The 20,307-nt window shown below is 40.9% G+C and overlaps 1 protein-coding gene across 9 annotated transcripts in view; it reads left to right on the forward strand.

Moving 5' to 3' along the window:
• The window catches only part of ENPP2 (ectonucleotide pyrophosphatase/phosphodiesterase 2), a 107,013-nt gene extending 100,188 nt beyond the window's left edge, over positions 1 to 6,825 (forward strand). For all 9 annotated transcript variants that reach the window (XM_082721786.1, XM_082721784.1, XM_082721785.1 and 6 more), the window contains 2 exons: positions 1,460 to 1,616; positions 6,225 to 6,825. In XM_082721786.1, coding sequence (XP_082577912.1) covers positions 1,460 to 1,616; positions 6,225 to 6,395 — 328 coding nt within the window. In that variant the 3' untranslated portion in view covers positions 6,396 to 6,825. The remainder of the gene's footprint in view (positions 1 to 1,459; positions 1,617 to 6,224) is intronic.
• The last annotated feature ends 13,482 nt before the right edge of the window (positions 6,826 to 20,307 follow it).

Consider the following 20,307-nt stretch of genomic DNA (forward strand, 5'->3'; position numbering starts at 1 on the left):
AACTCTTCAGTGGAAAGATGATCATTTTCCCTTATCTCTATTTTTTTGTGTGTGGGGGCTTTTGGAATCCCTTAGATTTTCTGGTTCAGTATGTCTTTTTTTTTTTTTTTTTTAAAGATTTTATTTATTTATTTGAGAGAGAGAAAGTGAGAGATGGAGAATGAGTGGAGGGAGAGAGGCAGAAGGAGGGGGGGTTGTAGACTCTCCACTGAGCAGGGAGCCCGCCACGGGGCCCAGTTCCAGGATCCTCAGATATGACCTGAGTGGAAATCAAGAGTCCACTGCTTAACCAACTGAGCCACCCAGCCTCCCCTCTTTAGAAGTCATTTAATTTTATACATGCATGAAACAGAGAGTGGCACAAAATATGGGAGGGTTTAATTGTGCTTTACAGATACTTAGGAATAAAAAGCTGGTTTTTCATATATATAATTAATAAAATAGCAGTTCTCCTACTCTTTTTCTCTTCATCCATAAGAGAAATTTCATCTTATTTATACATTTATTTTATTGCTAATCATTGTAACAGGTTTTAGCCAAAATTAAGTTATCATATTTCAATCATATATTTTGAAAATGATTGAAATGAATAAAAACCAGGTAAGGAATTGTGAGTTTCTGCACTTCAGTTTACTGGAAAAGATTTTTTTTTTTTTTTTAATTTCTTGGTTCGTCACTAGCTCATCAGTCCTTAGTATTTCCTTGAGTAAATGAGGTCTCTGTACCAAGTTCAGCATCTCATTGTGGTTTGAAAGGGCTTGTTATTCCCCTTTCTCCAGTATCTCCTCCCTCAGGTCCACTTTACACAATTTTGAGCAAGCTCTCTTCCTGAAACATGGGATCTCGTGATGACTCTTCCTGGCACAGAAACCTTCGATGAGGTCTTACTCCTTAAACCATAATGCCCAAATCCCACAACTTAGCCCTCAGAAGTCACCAAATTATGGATCTTTTTTTTTTTTTTTAGATTTTATTTATTTATTTTAGAGAGAGATTGGTAGTGATAGAACGCACAAGTTGGGAGGAGAGGCAGAGCGTGGAGCCCAATGTGGGGCTCGATCCCAGGACCCTCGGATCATGCCTTGAGCTGAAGGCAGATGTTTAACAGATTGAGCTCCCAAGCACCCCAAATTATGGCTTTTTATTGACTCTTCCAGCCTCATATTTCTACTCTCTTGATATGTTCATCCTGTCTAGCTTCTAAGTCTTGGCTTGTGTTGTTTTCTTTGCCTGGACCATCACTTTCACTCTGCCAAGTCTACAGAAAGAGGGGATTCTGGCAGCAAAAGCATTAGGTTCAAAACACAGAAGAAGGCTAGTTCTTAGAAGTGAAAAATGATTCTGTTGAATGGGAGTTAATTTTAACGACTTAGGCAATATTCATCGGTCACCATTTAAAAAAGAAAGCTACTACGACAAACTACATCAGTGGTCATTTTATTTTTCCTTCTCCCTCCAGGTACGTGGAGGGCAGTTCTATTCCCGTACCCACTCACTACTACAGCATCATCACCAGCTGCCTGGATTTCACTCAGCCGGCCGACAAGTGTGACGGCCCCCTCTCCGTCTCCTCCTTCATCCTCCCTCACCGACCTGACAATGATGAGAGCTGCAATGTGAGTTCAAAAGACCAAGTCCTTTAAAAAACAAGTCACCTTTGTTTCTTAATGTAGATTCCCACCGGGGAAACTTACACACTTACTATGAGCCTTTTGGACTATACAGTGTAACCAAGTAGAACGAAGAAAGGATCCAAACAAAACCTGACTTATCACCTGGGGACTTGGTGTTTGAATAGCTTTGTCACCTTCCCTGTAAGGGTGTGGGGAGGAAGAGTGTGAGGGTGTTATTTCCTGTGGCTCTAATTATGTGTTCGATTTTGTCCACTGATCAAAGTACCCAAATGTCTTTGCTTTTGCAAGAGACATACTTTGTAAAGGTAGGATGACAGGAACAACATTGTGATACTTGTGGAAACTAGGTAAGAATTCACAGGGGTTCTTTATATTAGTCTCTACTTTTGTGGATGTTTGAAAGTGTCTCTAATAAGAACTTTTTTTAAAGATACATACACAGAGGCATAAAGACATTATAAATCAGATATTTTACCTACTGCTAGTTATGAGAACAGTTGTAACAGGTGACCCTGACCCCATTCTCAAATAGCACAGATGACTTGTCCACAGAGGCAGGAAGGCATCTTGAGGAACACCTTGGCAGGGGATGGAGTCGTGCTGTGGGCTCCTGGCTCTGGGCTCATTCTGCCTACACTTGGGGACCGATCACATCTCTTCCCCAGATCTCTTTAATGTGACAGAACAGCTGCAGTCCAAGATTGATTTTAGAATAGTCCCTATGATTTTGCTTTATAGACTAGAAGGAGCAGGAATGTAATCTAGGGAAGAGGGTTTTAGTCACAAATCCTACTCAGTTCCTAAATTGTGTAAGTTGTGGTGGGTAAAGCAGCAGTCTGCTAAACATACTTACTACTCTAGGGGTCTGTTGTGGGCCAGAGCAAATAAAACAGGGGCAGAAATGGCTACAAAAGGCAAAGAGCTCTAAGAATGAGCACTGGGTGTTATACACAACTAATGAATCATTGAAAACCACATCAAAAATTAATGAGGTACTATATGTTGACTAATTGAATTAAAAAAATAGCTTCACCACAGATTATCAGCTGCATGGGAAAGGTAGCTATTGGACTATGGCTTCAGCTGTGGGTAAAGATGGCAGCTGTGGATATATCCAAAGCCAAGTAAGCAATACAGGAAAAAATGGAAATTTGAAATATGGCCAAGAAAGCTAATGAAGCTTGACCAGAATATTGAAAATGAGGGTAATGGTGGGACATAAGATTTGAAAAGTTTTTGGAATCAAACTTGAAATAAAAATAGTAGCCATAGTAGCCATAGTGGCAGAGGTAATCACTGCCGCCATTTTCTGAGTCTGAGTTGCCAGCCAAGAACTGTGCCGTTCCTCCTCATAAATTATTTCTAATCATCTCTTTACTCTACCAGGCAGGCATATATGGTCTTCCCTCCACTCCCATTTTATTCACTGTTTTGAAAGCTCTAGGTAATAAAGGAAAAGTATGATCCAATGTTACCTGGACAGTCAGTAAGAGAGCAGAACTTCAGATTCAAGTCTTCTGACTTCAAAAGCCCATCCTCTTTCAAGTTTTTCAGATTTCCGTAGCAGAACCTTGGGACCTTAGAAACTTCAGTTGCACAGGCATTACGTAGCTATGGAAAATGCTGACACATAACAGCAACATTTTAGGCTTTAGGGAGATAAATTGAAGTTGGAATGGGTCAAGCATGGTGCTCAAAGTGCTTTGGCAAGATTCATGGGATTAAGGTCATAGAACAGGAAGTGAGGCTATGGTCTTGGGAATTTCAAAAAGAGGGTGGAAGGCAGCAGTATAATACTGAAGGATCGGTAAGATCTTATCAGTAATTTGATGGGAGGTGGAGAAGTGGGGGGAACTGAAAGTGAAAGGCGGTTGTCAATTTATTAGCTCAATGTCCTCCATTTTGATTACTCACAACCACAAGTGTAGCCAGCAGTGTACCAGCGTGATGTAATACCTTAGCAAAACATGATATACTGTCTTTGGACTTGAGTTTTACTACAAGCTTATGGGGAGGTGAAAATTTCTGCAAAAAAAAAAAAAAAAACAAAAAAAAAACAACCATATATTATGGGGTGAAATTGTAAATTGCCATGCATTTTTAAGACAGAAGACTACAAAGACATTCCAGACTGATAGTGGGCCACTTAAGGTACACGCAGATTCCTGGGGAGCATATGTTCTGGTCTCTCTGTCATTAGGAGAATTTGGTGATGGGACGCTCAGTTCAATGGCATCTTCAGTCACCCCAAATTGCACAACTGCCAAATGGAATCCACAGACATCCTCCCAGGTCTTCCGACCCTTTCTGGCTCTGGACTCTGCGTAGAACTTAAAGATATTTCTTGTAGAGTTCGTGACAAGCCTGTGTCTTATGCTTATTCTGCCTGCACAGACCTGTCCTTGCTTTGAAGGTCACCTTACAACTACTGGGGGTTGAAATCACAAACTTATTTAGGAGAAAGTCAGGGAGAAAAGGTAGGTGAAGAGTAAATGTCTGTAGCAAGAAAGACAATAAGCAAGTTGATGGGTGGGCTTTTTGTTTGCATTTATCTTCTTAATTATTTATTTTGAAAGCATTTCGTTCCTTTCCCTTGGTGCACATGAACTTTAATTTGAATTTTCCTAGTTTTGCCTTTCACACCAGAGTCTCCCCTAGCAAATATTTCTGTGGATTGCCAGCTTGCATCAGGCAGAAGATATTTTCTTCCTGTGTTGTATGGCCAGTATTTCCTAACCACTAGTGGCAGGTGAGATTTCTGCATGTGAGAACCAGAAGAAAATGCCCTTCAAGTGAAATTGGCAAATTACTTCCCAAGGAAAGAAATAGCAAAAGACAATTTTTTTTCTTCTTTGAATCCTTATAATCGCAGCAGGCCAGTATTTAAATTAGGAAAAACCTTTCCACCCCTTTGTACATTTGAGTGACTGCATTTACAAAAGAGAAATTAGACCACTGAAAAATCAAATAAAGAGTTGAATATGAAAATTCTCCCAAAATATAGCTTCATGCTTACTCTGCTTACTCTGAGGGGTTCCTGATCCATTTGGAGACCTCCTACTTCGTTAATTATATGGTCACAGTGAGGATTGGTCAGTACCGTTGTGGGCAGAGTTATATTTAGGCTTGTCTCTTCCTGTGAATCGTAGAGAACTTGGTTAGCTTGGGTTAGGAGGGTGGGGCACGGAGGGTTAAAATCCTTACTTCCCCAGCCTGAAAAGCAATTTCTTCCTATTTCTTCATTTTGCCTGGGATGACCAGGCCATCAGCTTCCTGAACCAACACCCTCGTGGTACATTTTTAGCACTGGCAAAAGCTGCTAGAGCTCTGTGTCCAGGTCTGTGTGGGTTGGAGCTTTCCGAGAAAACCCATTGCAGGTTCTTGGGCTTTGGTGGTGAATTCATTGAGAACACGTGCGGTGAAGGAGTTGGGCGAGGGCATTTTTGAACATGCTCAGCCTTGGGACACACAGCCACCCTTCCAACTTGTAGAATGGCTCTTGGGAGCTATTGCAATCCTGGCGGCATTTGGGAATGAAATTATTTGCTCAGGTCTACTGATGAAGGTAGGCTTATCCCCCAGAATTCTCAGGGCTCTCAGATCTCATTCTTTCTCTTGACTTCTCACAAAAGTGAAAGAAGATATTTATAAAGTGCAAAGTACTACTCCTCCTGAATTACTTTTTAGTTTCATCATAGATATGAATGATTTGGTGTGGGACATCTGAACATCCGTCATTGGAATTTGTGCCAAGGAGGCCATATTGGCAAATTGCTAAGACAGAAAGAGATTTCCTTCCTTTTTTCTATGACGCTGTTTCCTTACTTTATCTTTGCCCCCCCCGCCCCCGCCCTGCCTTCCTTTTTCTTCTTCTTCCCACTATCCAAAAAAGCTGATGAAGTAAGCATTATTTACCATGGGAACCAAAGAAGAAAGCCTAGAGAGGTTAAATAGTTTGGCCAAGGTCTCCTCTTTAGGGAGTCATAAAGCCACAATTCCAACCTTGGTTTCTTGGACTTTAATGCACCAGATGTAGCTACTGAGCTGCTTTAAGTTGAACTCATTATTAAAATATCAATTCCTTGTCATTTGATAGACCATGTATGTACTCGATTGTGGGCTCTTCTGAAAGACTAAGAAAGCACGTGTGAGATTTTGTGCGTGGGGCATCAGCTCTTTGCTTTCCTCAGGAGCCAGAAGAGAATTCCAGATTACCCTTGCTCTGTGCTCACCTGTGTGGTTTAACAGTAGCGGGGGAAAGAAACGCATTGCTGAATCCTCCAGGGCCTTTTGTTTTTGTAATTTTATGTTCTGAAAACCTATTGAGTCAAATGCCCTTTCACACCACATGTCTCATTTATCTGGTACAGCTAATTGCTGTTGAAAACATTCACAGCCAAGGGCATGTATTTGTGGTATATTCCCAGCAGAAATGTGGTAGAGTGGCTGCGGAGACCAGGAAGGAACAAGACACACCGGTTCTGGGTTCAGGAGGATGGAGGGCTCATTTGTGGACTCGCAGCAAATTGACTGTTTGGAGAACCTGCTCTGGAAAAGTCTGGCTCTGATTGTCTTCTGTTTCCACTGCAGAGCTCGGAGGACGAGTCACAATGGGTAGAAGAACTCATGAAGATGCACACCGCTCGGGTGCGGGACATCGAACAGCTCACCAGTCTGGATTTCTTCCGAAAGACAAGCCGCAGCTATCCAGAAATTCTGGCACTAAAGACATACCTGCATACATATGAGAGTGAGATCTAACTATCTGATCACCTGCAGTGCAGTCTTATCAACTGGTGTATATTTTTATATTGTTTTTGTATTTATTAATTTGAAACCAGGACATTAAAAAAAATGTTAGTATTTTAATCCTGTACCAAATCTGACATGTTACGCCTGAATGACTCCACTGTTTTTCTCTAACGCTTGATTTAGGTAGTCTTGTGTTCTGAGTAGAGCTTGTAATAAATACTGCAGCTTGCATTTTTAGTGGAAGCTTCTAAATGGTGCTGCAAATTTGATATTTGCATTGAGGAAATATTAATTTTCCAATGCACAATTGCCACATGTAGTCCTGTACTGTATCAAAATACTGATTTTGTAAAGTTGCATTCATTTACTGTTAATTATGACAGACATATTTAAGCCTTATAGACCAATCTTAAATATAATAAATCACACATTCAGTTTTTTTCTGGTTTATTTGGCCTTTGTTTCACTTATAACTTAGAGGGTTTGCTTCGGGTATATTCATGCATAAAAAGCATCTCTCTCTTTTTTTTTTTTTTTTTTTTTTTTGTATTGAGCTCTCTACCTCGCTGAATAGAATGCAAATAGTCAAAGAGACATCCATGATATTCAGTTACAGGGGCGTGGATGAAATAGTTTAGGTACGCATCTCTGAGAAATCAGGAGAGCAGAGGGGGAGGGGAACCAGAAGAACTTCTGAATACCCTCTCTCACCAATCTCTTTCAAAAATATTTTGACTTTTGGAGGAGTAGGTTCTTTTGATAAGTTGGTTCAAAGCTCTAAGTATTAAACTCAACTTAGACTCTCTTAAGGATATATTTTGCTTAAGGTCAACCTATGAGCTATGGAGGATATAAAGAGAAATAAGATAGTGCGATGGAGGATAGTTATAAAATTGTAACTAACCCATTTAGATAGAAAATAATAAATGCCACGTGAAAAGTGTTAGTAATAATAGAATAGTACAAGGGTCGTAATGGTAGATGGGGTGATTGTAGATGGACACAGCTTTAAGTAATGAAACACAGAGTGAGGAAGTCATTGAGAGATTTTCAGTCCTTCTGATTGTGTCTTGGAGAAAGGATCACATTAGTGTCCTCATATCTCTAATAGTTGCTAATCCCCCTTTTAAAAAGAGAAGAGGAAAACATATGGCTTTGTTTTGATTATGTGAATTTTTATAGTTGTCCCTTTTATGGTCAGTGAAATGGGGTTTTAATTTTTATAAAGTTTGTTTCCTTTAAAAATTAAGGAGAACATTGTGTCAAATAAAAAACCCATTACAGCAGAAGTAGGAGAAGTTTGACTGGGATATGGGAACCATGACAACAGTAGTAAGGGAAAAAAGCCATAATTGGAAACCAGCTGTTGGAATCCCTGGGAATAAGTGAACACGAAGATACTAAAGACTGTTGTAATTACCGAGCACCCACAATGTTCCACGCGTATCTCTAGCCCTTCGTATGCCTTGTCTCTAAACACTGAAAAATGAGGAATTCAGGGGAGATTTTACAGAAAGGAGAAAAATGAGATGGCAATGGGGAAGAATGCTTGCATTGGGCTTTTTAGTTTGCGTGAGGGTGAAAGTATGAAAGAAATGAATTGGAATATGACCCAGTCTTCATTTGATAGGCAATAATGATGTACTGATCACTTGCTACATGCTGGGACTGATACTTTCTGTTGGGGACAACATTGTAAAATATAGATGTGGTTCCTGATGTTGTGCTTGTGGTATATGCTGTGAAGAAATTAGGCAGGGGGACAAGGGGTAGGAAGAGAAGAGCCTTGTAGATGACTTGACAGCCAAGACTTGGAGGGTGAGAGGGGCAGGGACCAGGAAGCATAGTGTGGCCGAGGACTGGGGGTGGGAAAGATCTTGGAATGTGTTAGGACCCAAAAGGAGACAGATGTACCTGAGCATAGCGGCGAGGTGGATAGGGACCAGGCGACTAGATCCTTAGAGGCCCACTGAGGCATTTGGATGGAAAATGAAGAAATGTCAAGCAAAGGTGAGGCAGAATCTGATTTAGTGTTTCAGTATTATTGACATACATCTGCAACAATGACATGGTATGTTCTAACTGTAATTCCGTATAAAATACACCTGATACCTATGATACTGTTTCCCAACAGTAACATTACAAGAGAGGGGTCAATTCTGTTTTTTGTTAATAGCGGCAACCATTGCAACCTCCTTGCTTAGCTGGCTTTCTGTATCACCTCAAGTTGAACTCTTCTCAAAATAGGTTATATGCGAGGCTTTTGGGGTGAGTGGTGGCAAATTTAGTTGAGTACCACTGCTCTATTTTTATCTGGAGGTCAAATCTTTCTTTCTCATAAATAAACTTTATCCCCAGAGAGAACATCAACCACTCTGTATTTCAGGTGAGTGGCTTTGCCGATAAACACATGTCATTAATTGTGGGGCTATTTACAAAAGTCCCTGAATGGACAGGGCCTCTATTAAAATGAGGCCTGAAAGACTATTTTAAGTTGGGGTATTTGTTATTTTTTTATATTGAGACCTTAGTCCATTCATGCTTTCATTGAGCAAGTTGCCAGCGGCTCGCTAGCATGGTGGTCCTGTGCATGGGGATGGATTCAGAAACTGCCTCTAAAATGAGCTCATTGTAAATAGTGTAAACCAGGAAAGAAGCCACATAGTTTCCCAAGAGGAAAAACATTCGGAATTGTTTTTAGGAGAGTTAACTTAAAAAAAAAAAAAAAAGCTCTGAACAAAAGTAAGGTTTGGGGCCAGTTGGGTTTGTAGAACTGCCCCAAGAGCCACTGCCCCCAAATCCAGTGCCCATGATTCCTTGTGGTGGTTGGGAAGAGGGTGGGTGCGGTAGGTCCCGATGACTCCTCCTGTTTGGATTTCTCTCACTTCAACTGTCTCTCACTGTGTCTCTGCTGAGTCAGGACCAGGCTGCCTTGTGGGTGGGAAGTGGTTAAAGCAATGGGAATTCTCCCATGACTTGAGCAGAGGGACAGTATGGGACAGTGAGGAACCAGTGTTAGATGTTTGAGTTTGTAGGTTGGGGATAAATAGAACATTGCCGGAGGTCCCACCAAGAGTGGCAGGAGTTCCTGTTTGGGCTGCATTTTTAGGAAGCACATGTCTTTAACCCCTCTTGGCAGGGATGTTCCATTTTGGCTGGAATATAAAATGGAATATAAAATGGATGACCCTGCCCTTTGAAATTTTGCATTCTGGCTATTGGGAGCAGGCAAAACTCTAGTTCTTGTGTGACACTGGGCCCTGTTCCCTCTAATTCCTTCCCTGCATTTAGGTAGTTCCTCCCAGAAAACCTCAAGTGGTGATCAGTGTGCCATTGAGCGATGGAATGTTAAAGACCTTCTGCAGCATTCTGGAAAAGGAAGAGCACCAACATTTCAGGCTAGAGGCAAGGGGACAGGCCGTATCAGGCCACTGTTCAAAGCTGAAGATTTGCCAGGGCCCCTGGGTGGTGTAGTCAGTTAAGAGTCTGACTCTTGATTTCGGTTTAGGTCATGATCTGAGGGTCGAGAGGTTGAGCCCCGAGTGGGCTCTCGGCTCTGATTGCGGAGTCTGCTTGAGATTTTTCTCCTTCTCCCTCTGTCCTTTCCCCCACTTGCACTCTTTCTCTCAAATAAATTTGCAATTACATGATATTGGGCAACATAAATTCCAATTCAAATTTTTTCATCTGTAAAACACCGATAATAATACCTATTTCTCAGAGTTGGTGTAAGAATTATGGTAGGATATCTCATTGAAACCTAATTTGTAAATTTGCTCCTTCACTTTTATCTCTATTTCCCACCAAGGACGATATACCCTCTTGAAGTATTTTTTTGGCTTTGGGTCTTTTTGCAGAATAGGGACAAGGAGCTGAAGTAGTCTGAAATGAATAGATTTCTCGTCTTTTGTGAAACAGAAATCCACTGAATAGGTGAAAAGAAATAGCTTTTAGGAGGGTCCTTTCCTTGGATTCAGAACTGGAGAGCAGTCTGTGGATCTGAGCTTATGGTTACACTCCAGGATGTGCTTTGTGATCCTTTTGGGGAGCTGGAATCTTAGGCCCTGGGGGTCCTGGCCAGAGCTTGAAAACAGGAAATCAACAAACCTCAAGGGACCTAGACACATGCACAGTGAAGATATGCACATCAACCGAACTTCTCATATCATTTTTCCTTTACTAGATTCTGGCATCACCCTGGGGGAGATGAAGGGAACCTGAAGAAAGACTAAATGAAAACATGATGTAAGCCATGTAAGCTGGACACATAGATTAGAAATGAAATTTATTTAAGGTAAATAAAGTTCTACTTCCTGTGGAGTGAGATATCTACCAGCTACATTTGGAAAATGCTTAGCACCATGCTTGCTACATGCCAGGTGTTTAATAAATATTACTGGGACAAAATCAAGCTCAGAAAATAAAAGAAAAAGGCATGGAAAGAGCAGCCTGAGAGTTAGGAAACAGTGGGTATTATGAAACTCAAGGATAAAGACACTTTTAACATGGAGGTGGTGGTCAGTGACATCAAATGCCAGAGAGAAGTTAGATGGGAATTTGAAAGCATCTGTTGAATTTTGCAATAAAGTGGTCATCTTTGACCATCCTGAAAGGACATTCAGTGAAGTGGCTTGAAGAATGGTCAAATTGCACTGGGTTGAGGAGAAAATGGGAGAGTACACTGGAGGCAGTAAGTAGACACAACTCTTTGAAGAAATAAGACATAAGAAATAGGATAAATAGACAAAAATGCAGGCTGAGGGTAGAGTTGAGGGAGGATTTGATTCTATCTAGGATGGGAAAAAGCTTGTACAGGCTGTTGAGATTTGACAACCCTGCAAAAGCACTACTGGGTAAAGCAGTTGCATGGCAAACACATTTGAAATTGAAAGCAATTGATGAAGGCAGTAGTAATAGATCTGCCTTCAAATTAAGGAACTCATAGAATTACCTCTTGGGGTAAGTGTTAGCATAGCACACATTGTGTACATCACACTTTGCAAAATAGTAGCCCGAAGTCTGGATACAAAGCACAGATTGCTTTGTTGTGCCCATGGGGTATTTTAAAAAAAGGAGTTAGATGCCAAATTTGAAAATCAACAGATTTCACATAAAAATCCAGCTTTTTGACTTCTCTTAAAACATTAAGAGTTTTTTGGTTAGTCCCTGAAAGCTATTGTTCTGTCAACAATCAGTGGAAGCCCATTTGACTGCTCTTAAGGCCATCATTCTCTAGAACAGCGGTTGGCCATAAATATTTTCCATAAAAGGTTTTGCCATCTAGTTTCTAATTACTCATTTCTGCCATTGTAGGTGCAAAAGGAGCCATGGGCACCACGTCAATGAAGAAGAATCTTTGCTTTGTCCCACTAAACTTTATTGTGGACACTGAAATTTCAATTTCATTTTATTTTCATGCATCAAGAAATATTGCTCTTTGGCTTTTTTCCCAACCATGACAAATTTTTCACTGTTCTAAGTGTTGTAGCCAGATAGAAACAGGTGGTTGGCTGGATAGTTCCTAACTGCTGCTTTGGATCACCACCTGTCCCATTGTTCTTTCTACTCTAGATAGTGTACAATTCCATTTTTAATTGTGTTTTGCATTTTAATTTTGTTTCAATTTGTTTTTCTCCAACTTGCCCTACTACATCAATTTACTTTGCTTGTCTTTAGGCATTTGACTTTGATCCCCATGTAGGGTTACCAGATGCCTTGGATTGAAGGACTGTCAGTACTAAAACCAGGAAAGTTTTGGGCAAACCATGAAGAGCTAGTTTATATTATTTTACATTTCTGTTAGTACTTTGCCTTTGGAAAGGCATTGCATCTTAAATAGCTCATTTTTTAAAATATTTTATTTATTTATTTGACAGACAGAGATTACACGTAGGCAGAGAGGCAGGCGGAGGGAGAGGAAGAAGCAGGCTCCCTGCCAAGCAGAGAGCCCGATTCGGGGCTCAATCCCAGGCCCCTGGGATCATGACCTGTGCTGAAGGCAGAGGCTTTAACCCACTGAGCCACCCAGGAGTCCCCTAAATAGCTCATGTAATAATCTTCAATCATCTTTCATCTCTTTCCTTGCATAGGGCTTTGTTTGCCATCTCTTAGTAACTTTAGCCAGTGTTATACTTTAATCTCTTTATCTCCCTCATCTCCAAAGTGGCAGATCTTGTCTCATTCATTATCTATTCAGAGCTCTTTGCATAGTGCCTCCGAAGGGTCTCTTATCATCAAGTGATAGATGGTGACTGATGAACCTCATTCTCTCTTCACCTTCTGAGACAGTTAATGCCATTATGGGTAAAAAACTGGGCTGAGATGAAGATCTAATGGTAATCTAGAGGCCCCCATCTTACTCACAACTTCCGTCTTCCTGAAATGAGAACTCTGTTTCTTCTTTGTGTTGGTGACATCCTCTCTGGGCCTTGAAAATACCCCAGCCAGAAACCTGAAGTGTTTTAGCCCTGTTCTCCTCCTTTGCTGAAACCCAGTTTCAGACTTGGTCAAATGAGTCCGGCCTCTCCACTGTCCCCTTTCACATAAACAGCCTGAATCAGGGACATGAGGAAAGACTCTATGGCTTTGAAATCAGATGTGGGTTCCAGTCTGGATTCCACCATGTGCTGGTTCTCAGACATGTTTCTCACATTATGACCAGCTCATCCTGTAACATAGGGATGGTCATAGGTACGACTTTGGATATTGTGAAAAGTAGAGATAATGAATATTCAGCACCTAGTATTATGTCTGATTCAATGACTCATCAGCTATTCAATGAATCAGCAGTAAGATAAGCCCCAGGTTAAATCATGAATTTAAAAACCAGGGTTCTCATCTTAAGCTGCCACTAATTTTTGGAATTATGTGCCTTGTCTCAAACATAAAAGGAGAGCAAGTTGGAGAATCTCTCTAGCTGAAGTCAATGATTAGAATTTTGTAATTTTGAATTTCTGGACTTTACATCCCATTCCACCCCAATCTCTGGATCTTCATCTACTCAATTTATTTATTTTTTCCTTAACTTTTTTGTCTACTCAATTTAAATGTAGAATTCTTTATATAACTTTCACCAATAGTTTGTTCCAAAGTCAAGATTATTTACTCCCATCTTTGTGTTTCCATCACAATCTATCAAAGAGATATTTATCTTGACACTTTTTGGTGAGTGTTTGCCACTGCTTCCTCCCTGGCTGGGGCTATTTGGATCATAATCTCCATTACTAGTGATGTACTATCGGTTGGCTATTTGAATTTAAATTTAAAAAAAGTCTCCATTATGCATCAGTGTATTCTTGCTATCCAATAAGAACTTGATAAATGTCCCAGGAACGGATGAATGCCTAAGAACAAGGAGTTTTAAGTGATTTTCATAGGGAGAAAAGAACATCAAATTACCTTACTTAACAAAATATGTATAACATAAATTGCTTTTACATTTTCGCTGCCCAGAGACATTGACAATGGCTGGGCATTTCAATACCCATCTCTTCTCACACTTCCCTCTTGATCTTTATTCCTTTTGTATTTCTTCTTCCCTATCAGCTGCTTGGAGAGACTTGACTCATCCAGCAAGATGGACTGAATTCTAGAACCCAGTGACATTTTGTCTTTGTAGTCAAGTTTTTGCCTTCCTTTAACTTTGAGACAAAGTAAATTCAAGGAATTCTTAGCAGTGATCTGGGCACTCTAGCTCTTTTATGTGATTTTAAACTATATAGGTTCTTTTACACATATTCCCTACCTGACTACGGGCAAGACGTCTTGTCCCCCAGGGATTATGAAGAGAAAATCCTTGTGAAAACTCTGGACCAGATTTTATGATTCTTAATTTTCAAACACGATCTCTAGCTTAGGTTGGGCTGGTTGAGAATATTGACTCATTCACTTATTAGCAATGAAAAGTTGCAACAGTAGCTTAACTTCACCAAAGCTCACTTTCCTATCTGTAAAATGGGGTTAATAAAGCACCTACCTCAAGGGAGCATAATGAGAATTCTATTAGATAATTGTGATAAAGCTGGCATGAAGATTGGCCAACACACACACACACACACACACACAATTAAACTGTCACATAAGTCAGACTATTTAGTTGACTCTTGTTTATCTTCATTGAAGCTATCAAAATATATAGATTATAAAAAAGACTCGGTAAACTGTGAGGGGAATTTACAGTGTCTTTGGCTGCTGGGATCCACCTTTACCCCTTTGGGTAGAAGAACTCCAATCTCCTCCTAAGATACCACCTTCCCTTATCACTCTGAATTCACACAATTTGAGTGATAAGGATCCACTCCAGTTTTATGGGCATATTACTCAGACCTGACCAATTTTGATTTGTTTCTCCCTGGGCACAGTGAGTGGTTCTGAATGGCATGGGACCTAATCAGGACCAGAGACACAGTGGGACTTTGGCTCGAACATTCAGAGAGATTCTCTTTCCCACTAGACTTGAACCCAGGAGGATGTAAAGCTGGACCGAGATATTCTTCTTCCTGGAGAAAAGACCACTCCAGGTATGGTGTATTATAGTGGGCATAGAACAAGGTAAAGAGAAACAACCTGGTTCCCTGCCTAAGCCAAGCATTACCACTAACCCTTTCATGGGCCAACAAATGTCTTTTTTACTTCAGCTGGTTTGGGCTTGAATTTGACACATAATTGAAAGAGTTCAGACTCACACAGGAGCTGGTCATTTTTTCCATTTGTCCTTCTGCAGATTAAGGTATAAGAATCAATCCCAGACTGAGAAAGCAGTCGTAGTGACACAGCCCCCTTTCACCTCTACCATCATTAACTGCTTCATCTCAAAACTCTTGCTTCAACTTCTTTTTGCCACACTACCACCTCCATTAATTCATCTTGTCTATGACCTTCCTGGGCACCGTCATATCCTCCTATGAGCTCCCTCCCAGTGCCATCAGTAACTACTGGTCTTTGACTGACTCTAACCTGGCCTCCCACACCCTTCAAGGGCAATAGTGAACAAACACATAACTGATACTAATCTAGTAACTGGTCCCATCACGTTCCTCCTGAGATTTCTCAGTTATAAGGATAAACCTGAGTGTCCAGATCTTGCATGAGGCTGGTGAGAGCCTTAGTTCCTTTCTTTCTTGCAAACCCACAGACCAGCTCAGCTCATTCAGTTGAATTAGATCAGAGGAGCTCCAGAGGCTTCCACTGTGAAGCTCACAGATTCCTTGCTTGTAGAGGCTGGAGAAGAAGGGGAGGCAAAGGAGAGCCAGAATGTGGTGTGATCACAGTATAATTTTCCTCCCTCTGGGAGAAGTTCAAGCGTATTCTACAAATGTCAGGGAACCGATGACTCATCAAATAGTCGAGTGTTGGTTTTGGAAAAGGCAGAGGAAGTCACTGCTTTGGAGCTCAATGATGGATTTGCACTAAGGTGCGATCTCATCGCACCAGTGGGACTGAAATATTGGCATTAATCCCTTGCTCTTTTCTGAGCCTGGGAGAGGTGCCATGTCCCCCAGATCCAGGAGTGGGGTGACGTACTGGCCATCAGAAAATATTGAGCGTAAGCCTTCCAAAGGTAACACCTCCTGTGCCTCCAAGGACCAAGCTGCTGTCTGCAAAGTGAAGCTTCAATTCTCTTAAGACAGAAAGGCGACCAGCCTCACCTTCTGTCCCACCACACTGGCCAAGAGGAAGATGGGGAGGGCATCTGTCACTTGGTTCATCTAGGCAAATGTGAGCTGCAGATGAAACGCAGCTGTAAGAGAGAATCTTGCTAGACATTTCCAGCCTTGGCCCATATGTCTGCTCCCCTTGCTGAGTCTGGTAAGTGAGAAAGCACAACTATTGACTCAGAAGCATGAGAGAGAGACACAAGCCCAAGAAAGGGAAAAACAACAACAATGGACGGGACTATTCAGCAAAACCCCCAGTTCCTTACATAACTCTTGCTTCATGTGAACTCATGCTACCCGGGTGTTACAGGTCATATGTAGTGCTGATGTGACTGATGTGCTGAAGTGGAGATAACTCATGTGGGGGGGGCAGAGCAGTCATGTTCTATGACACTACTTCTTCTTCTTCTTTTTTTAATGGCCTTGAGCAAAGACTGTAACTTCCTGACCATTTCTACATGTTCCAGAAAGTGTATGCCTCTCCTGTTCAGTCTTTTCTTTTTTAAAATGATGAGGTGTGTGTAGATCCTTGTGTAGGTTGGTGGTAGTGATAAAAGTTAGGAAGGAAGTTCCATTGGGAAGTCATTGGGCCTGTTCCATCTCCTCTTAATAAGTCCTGGTGGTAGAAGTAGGGAAAGGGAGGGAGACAAGAACCTGGCCCCAGTTGCTGGCAGCCTGTGGTGGACACTCCCTTTAGAATGTGGCTTACAAATGGTAATTAGGTCCATAGCTTTTGGCCTTCATTGCAACTCTGGGATGCTGGGAAAAGGGCTACTCAGCAGCCTGTAACACCTACATGTAAAAAGAGAGCTTCAGTGACAGTCCTCATACTTGCTCTTCTCCCTTTCCTACTTTCTTGATCACCACCGTTGTCTCACATTGCTATGGCAAAATCCTAACTTACATCTGCTTTTCCAGGTCTGTGTCCGAGCAGTGTGGCGATCCTGGAGAAAGCCACCTGGGAGGGACATAATGGAGTCACAGCATTCATGATCATCCCTCAAATGGGCTCTCCATCTGGTCCATCAGCTCTCTTAATGACTTTCTAGAATACCCACCATCACTCTGCCCCAACAGTTGACCATGTTTCAAGCCTCTTTGCTCTGAGCTTTTGATTTCTTCTCTTACTTTCAGTGGCCATTGGAACCATCAGATTAGAAATTTCTTTAAACTCTGTACCTGTCTGTACCTGCCCAATAGCAGAACCCATCTTTACTTCCAGTTATATTATTGAGGTATCTCTCCTCCTAAGGTCAATCCCTCCCATTATGCTTAAGTTCTGCATTCTTCCATCTTCCTAGAGAACTTACACTATCAATGAGTCCCCGCAATGAAATCTTTTCATAAATAGTTAAACATGCTTAACTCTCAGCCTGCAAAAAAAAAAAAAAAAAAAAAAAATTAAATTAAAATTTCTTTTATATTATACATCTCTTCTCTTACAGCTTCTTCTTACTATTTTTCTTCCAATAGTCTAATCCTTTCCAATTTTTAGAGCCAAACTTCTCAAAAAAAAAATAATAATCTGTCTACACTTGGGGCCTCCATTTCCTCTGTACTCTGCACCTGGCTTCTGTCCTCTCACGGCTCCGACAGAGCTCGCTAAGTCCACTAATGCTCTTCATGCTATTTACTCCAATGGAAGCTTGTTAGTTCACATTTTCTTGACCTCTCAGCAGTATTTGATACCACGGCCTCTCTCCTTCACCATCATTCTGAAATGCCACACTTTTTTGAACTGCCTCCTTCATCTTTGGCTGAGTCTTCTTTTTCTTTGTAGCATGTTGCTTTTTTATTTTTTTTTTTAAAGATTTTACTTATTTATTTGAGAGACAGAGAGCATGAGTGGGGTGGGCAGAGGAGCAGGCAGACGGAGAAGGAGAAGTAGAGTCCCCACTGAGCACAAAGTCTGATGTAAGGCTCAATCCCACAACCCTGGGATCATGACCTAAGGTGAAAGCAGACACTTAAACAACTGAGACAGCCAGGCATCCCCATGTCCAGATTTCTATTGCATATCACCCCCACATGTTTCAAGGCCATTTTAGACACACTATATCCAAGACAATGTATAAACTTTCCCTAAACCCACTTTTTTGGTATTATTTGCTATTTCAAAGAATGGCAAAAATTTGAGTCAATTTTGCCATTATCTTTGATCTGTTCCACCATCACTAAACTTGTCCATTTTACCCCCTTTTCTTTTTCCTTTTGGCACTTTGTCTGCTTCATCCTTTGCTTGTTTAACCCTTACTGCTTCCCAGAGTTACGGTAACTGCTTTCTATTTGGACTTCCTGCATACATTGTGGTCGTTTTCCAATCCACAATTCATGCAACAGAATGATCTTTCCACATACAAACCTAATTGTGGGTACCAGTCTTCTCCTTCCTCTTCCCCATGTCAACTATCTACTTAAAAGTCTTTAATATTTCATTGCTCTTTGCCAAAAAACAGAGAACTTTAATATGACCAACAGAATCATTCTTTTGTACTGGTCCCTGATACCCTCTCCAGCTCCATCAGCCATCACCTCCTTCTTCACTTTGTGCGCTTCTGTCACATGGGCCCTTCTTTTGTTTCTTGTTTAGGTTGGGTTCTACCTGGACACGGGGCTTTTGCACATGCTGTTCCCTGGAATAAACTTCCTTTCTTCTTCTGTCTAGTTCAGTAACATTTACTCTTTAGCTTGCCAGATAAGCATCATGTCCTCAAGCATTTCATGACCTCACAATATCGATCAGAGTCTTTTCTTATGTGGTAGAATAGTATTGCAGCATTCATTTTTACATGGGATAGCGCATTCATCTGGGCTCATATCTGTCTGTCTGATTAGACCATAATGGAGAGCAGTGATTTGCTCAGCATTGTTGTCCCAGTATTCAGAACACTATCTCAAACTTGTTAAGCACACAACAAATATTTGTAGAATGAGTGAACCAAAAGTCCTGTTAGGCTCCATTGTCTTCATTGTGTGACTTACAGAATAAGTGATAGCATTGTGTACACTAACATGGGTATATCAGACTCTAGAACCCAAGAAATACCTGATATACAATGACTTGTGCAGTGACCAGTGAAGCAGCTTATTCACAATGCCCTGTGTGTGTGTGTTTATTGTTAAACAGGGACCATAAAATTTTGTCATAGCTTAAGGAGGCTTAGATGTAAGTTGACATAGGTCCTGATTTATGCTTGTTGTCTGAGTGTAATTGTTAACAGTGTGATTGTTCATCATGCCCTCTTTAAGTCTCTTTGACATTGAACCACACGTGATTTGGACATCCTGTTTATAGGCAAGGCAACAGGGCCAGTGTAAAGAGGGCTAGAATTAGGAGCCTTCAGTAGTAGTTCCAGCTCTGCTTTTAGATTTGATGGTGGTGAGTTACTTTAGTAAGTTTGAAAGATGAGGTTCTTACTCACTTGAACTTGGCGATTTTTGTGGGATCTTCTGGCTAAATTATTAAAGGTAGGTTGGGTTTTCAACATGAGTAGGAGGGCCCACTAAGCTTTAGGGACATGAGCAGGGCCAGAGAGATATCAAACATGCATAAATTGTTTAGATCACAAGGAACTTGGTAGGAGAGGGCAGAAATAGGTTGGAGATTGTAAATTAGACCATTTTTTTAGATTATCTAATTAGAAGAGACTATTTATTGAATGAAGTAAGATGAAACACAACTTTCAATAATTCTGTAGGACAGACATGGATCTGAGGTATGTAAAAAGAGTATATGAGAAATGTACTTGAAACAGATACAGTAAGAGGTGATAGAGGGCCAAAGCTGGGCACTAACAGCAGTAAAGAAAAAGGACTTGGAAATCAGAACCACCTTGAGGTATAAATAAATGTTTGGTGACTTGGGAGTAAGTGGATTGGGGAATGATTTATTCAACAAATATTTTTAATACCTGTTTTGTTCCAGATATTACATGGTGTCTTGTAGTACAAAGATGAAAAGACTTGATTATTGATTTCAAGGAACTATATACGTTAACAATTGTAATGAATACAACATAAATATTGGAATGGGCTTATGTTCAAAGAGAAGCTAAATCATAAAGAAGGAACTTTTAAGTCTTCCTGGGTGAATAAGGATAAGCATCATAGAAGAGGTATTTGCCTTGAGACTGAAAGAATGAACATGGGAGGTGGTTGGATGAAAGCAGATCAATGCGAAGACTTATGTCTTAATCATCTTTCTATTCCTAGAACCCTTCTGGTGTCTACAAAATGTCGGGCTCTAGAAAGAGGTGGCTACAAAG

The sequence above is a fragment of the Mustela nivalis genome, assembly GCF_964662115.1.
Source record: "Mustela nivalis genome assembly, chromosome: 2".
In the NCBI taxonomy this organism is placed as follows: Eukaryota; Metazoa; Chordata; class Mammalia; order Carnivora; family Mustelidae; genus Mustela; species Mustela nivalis.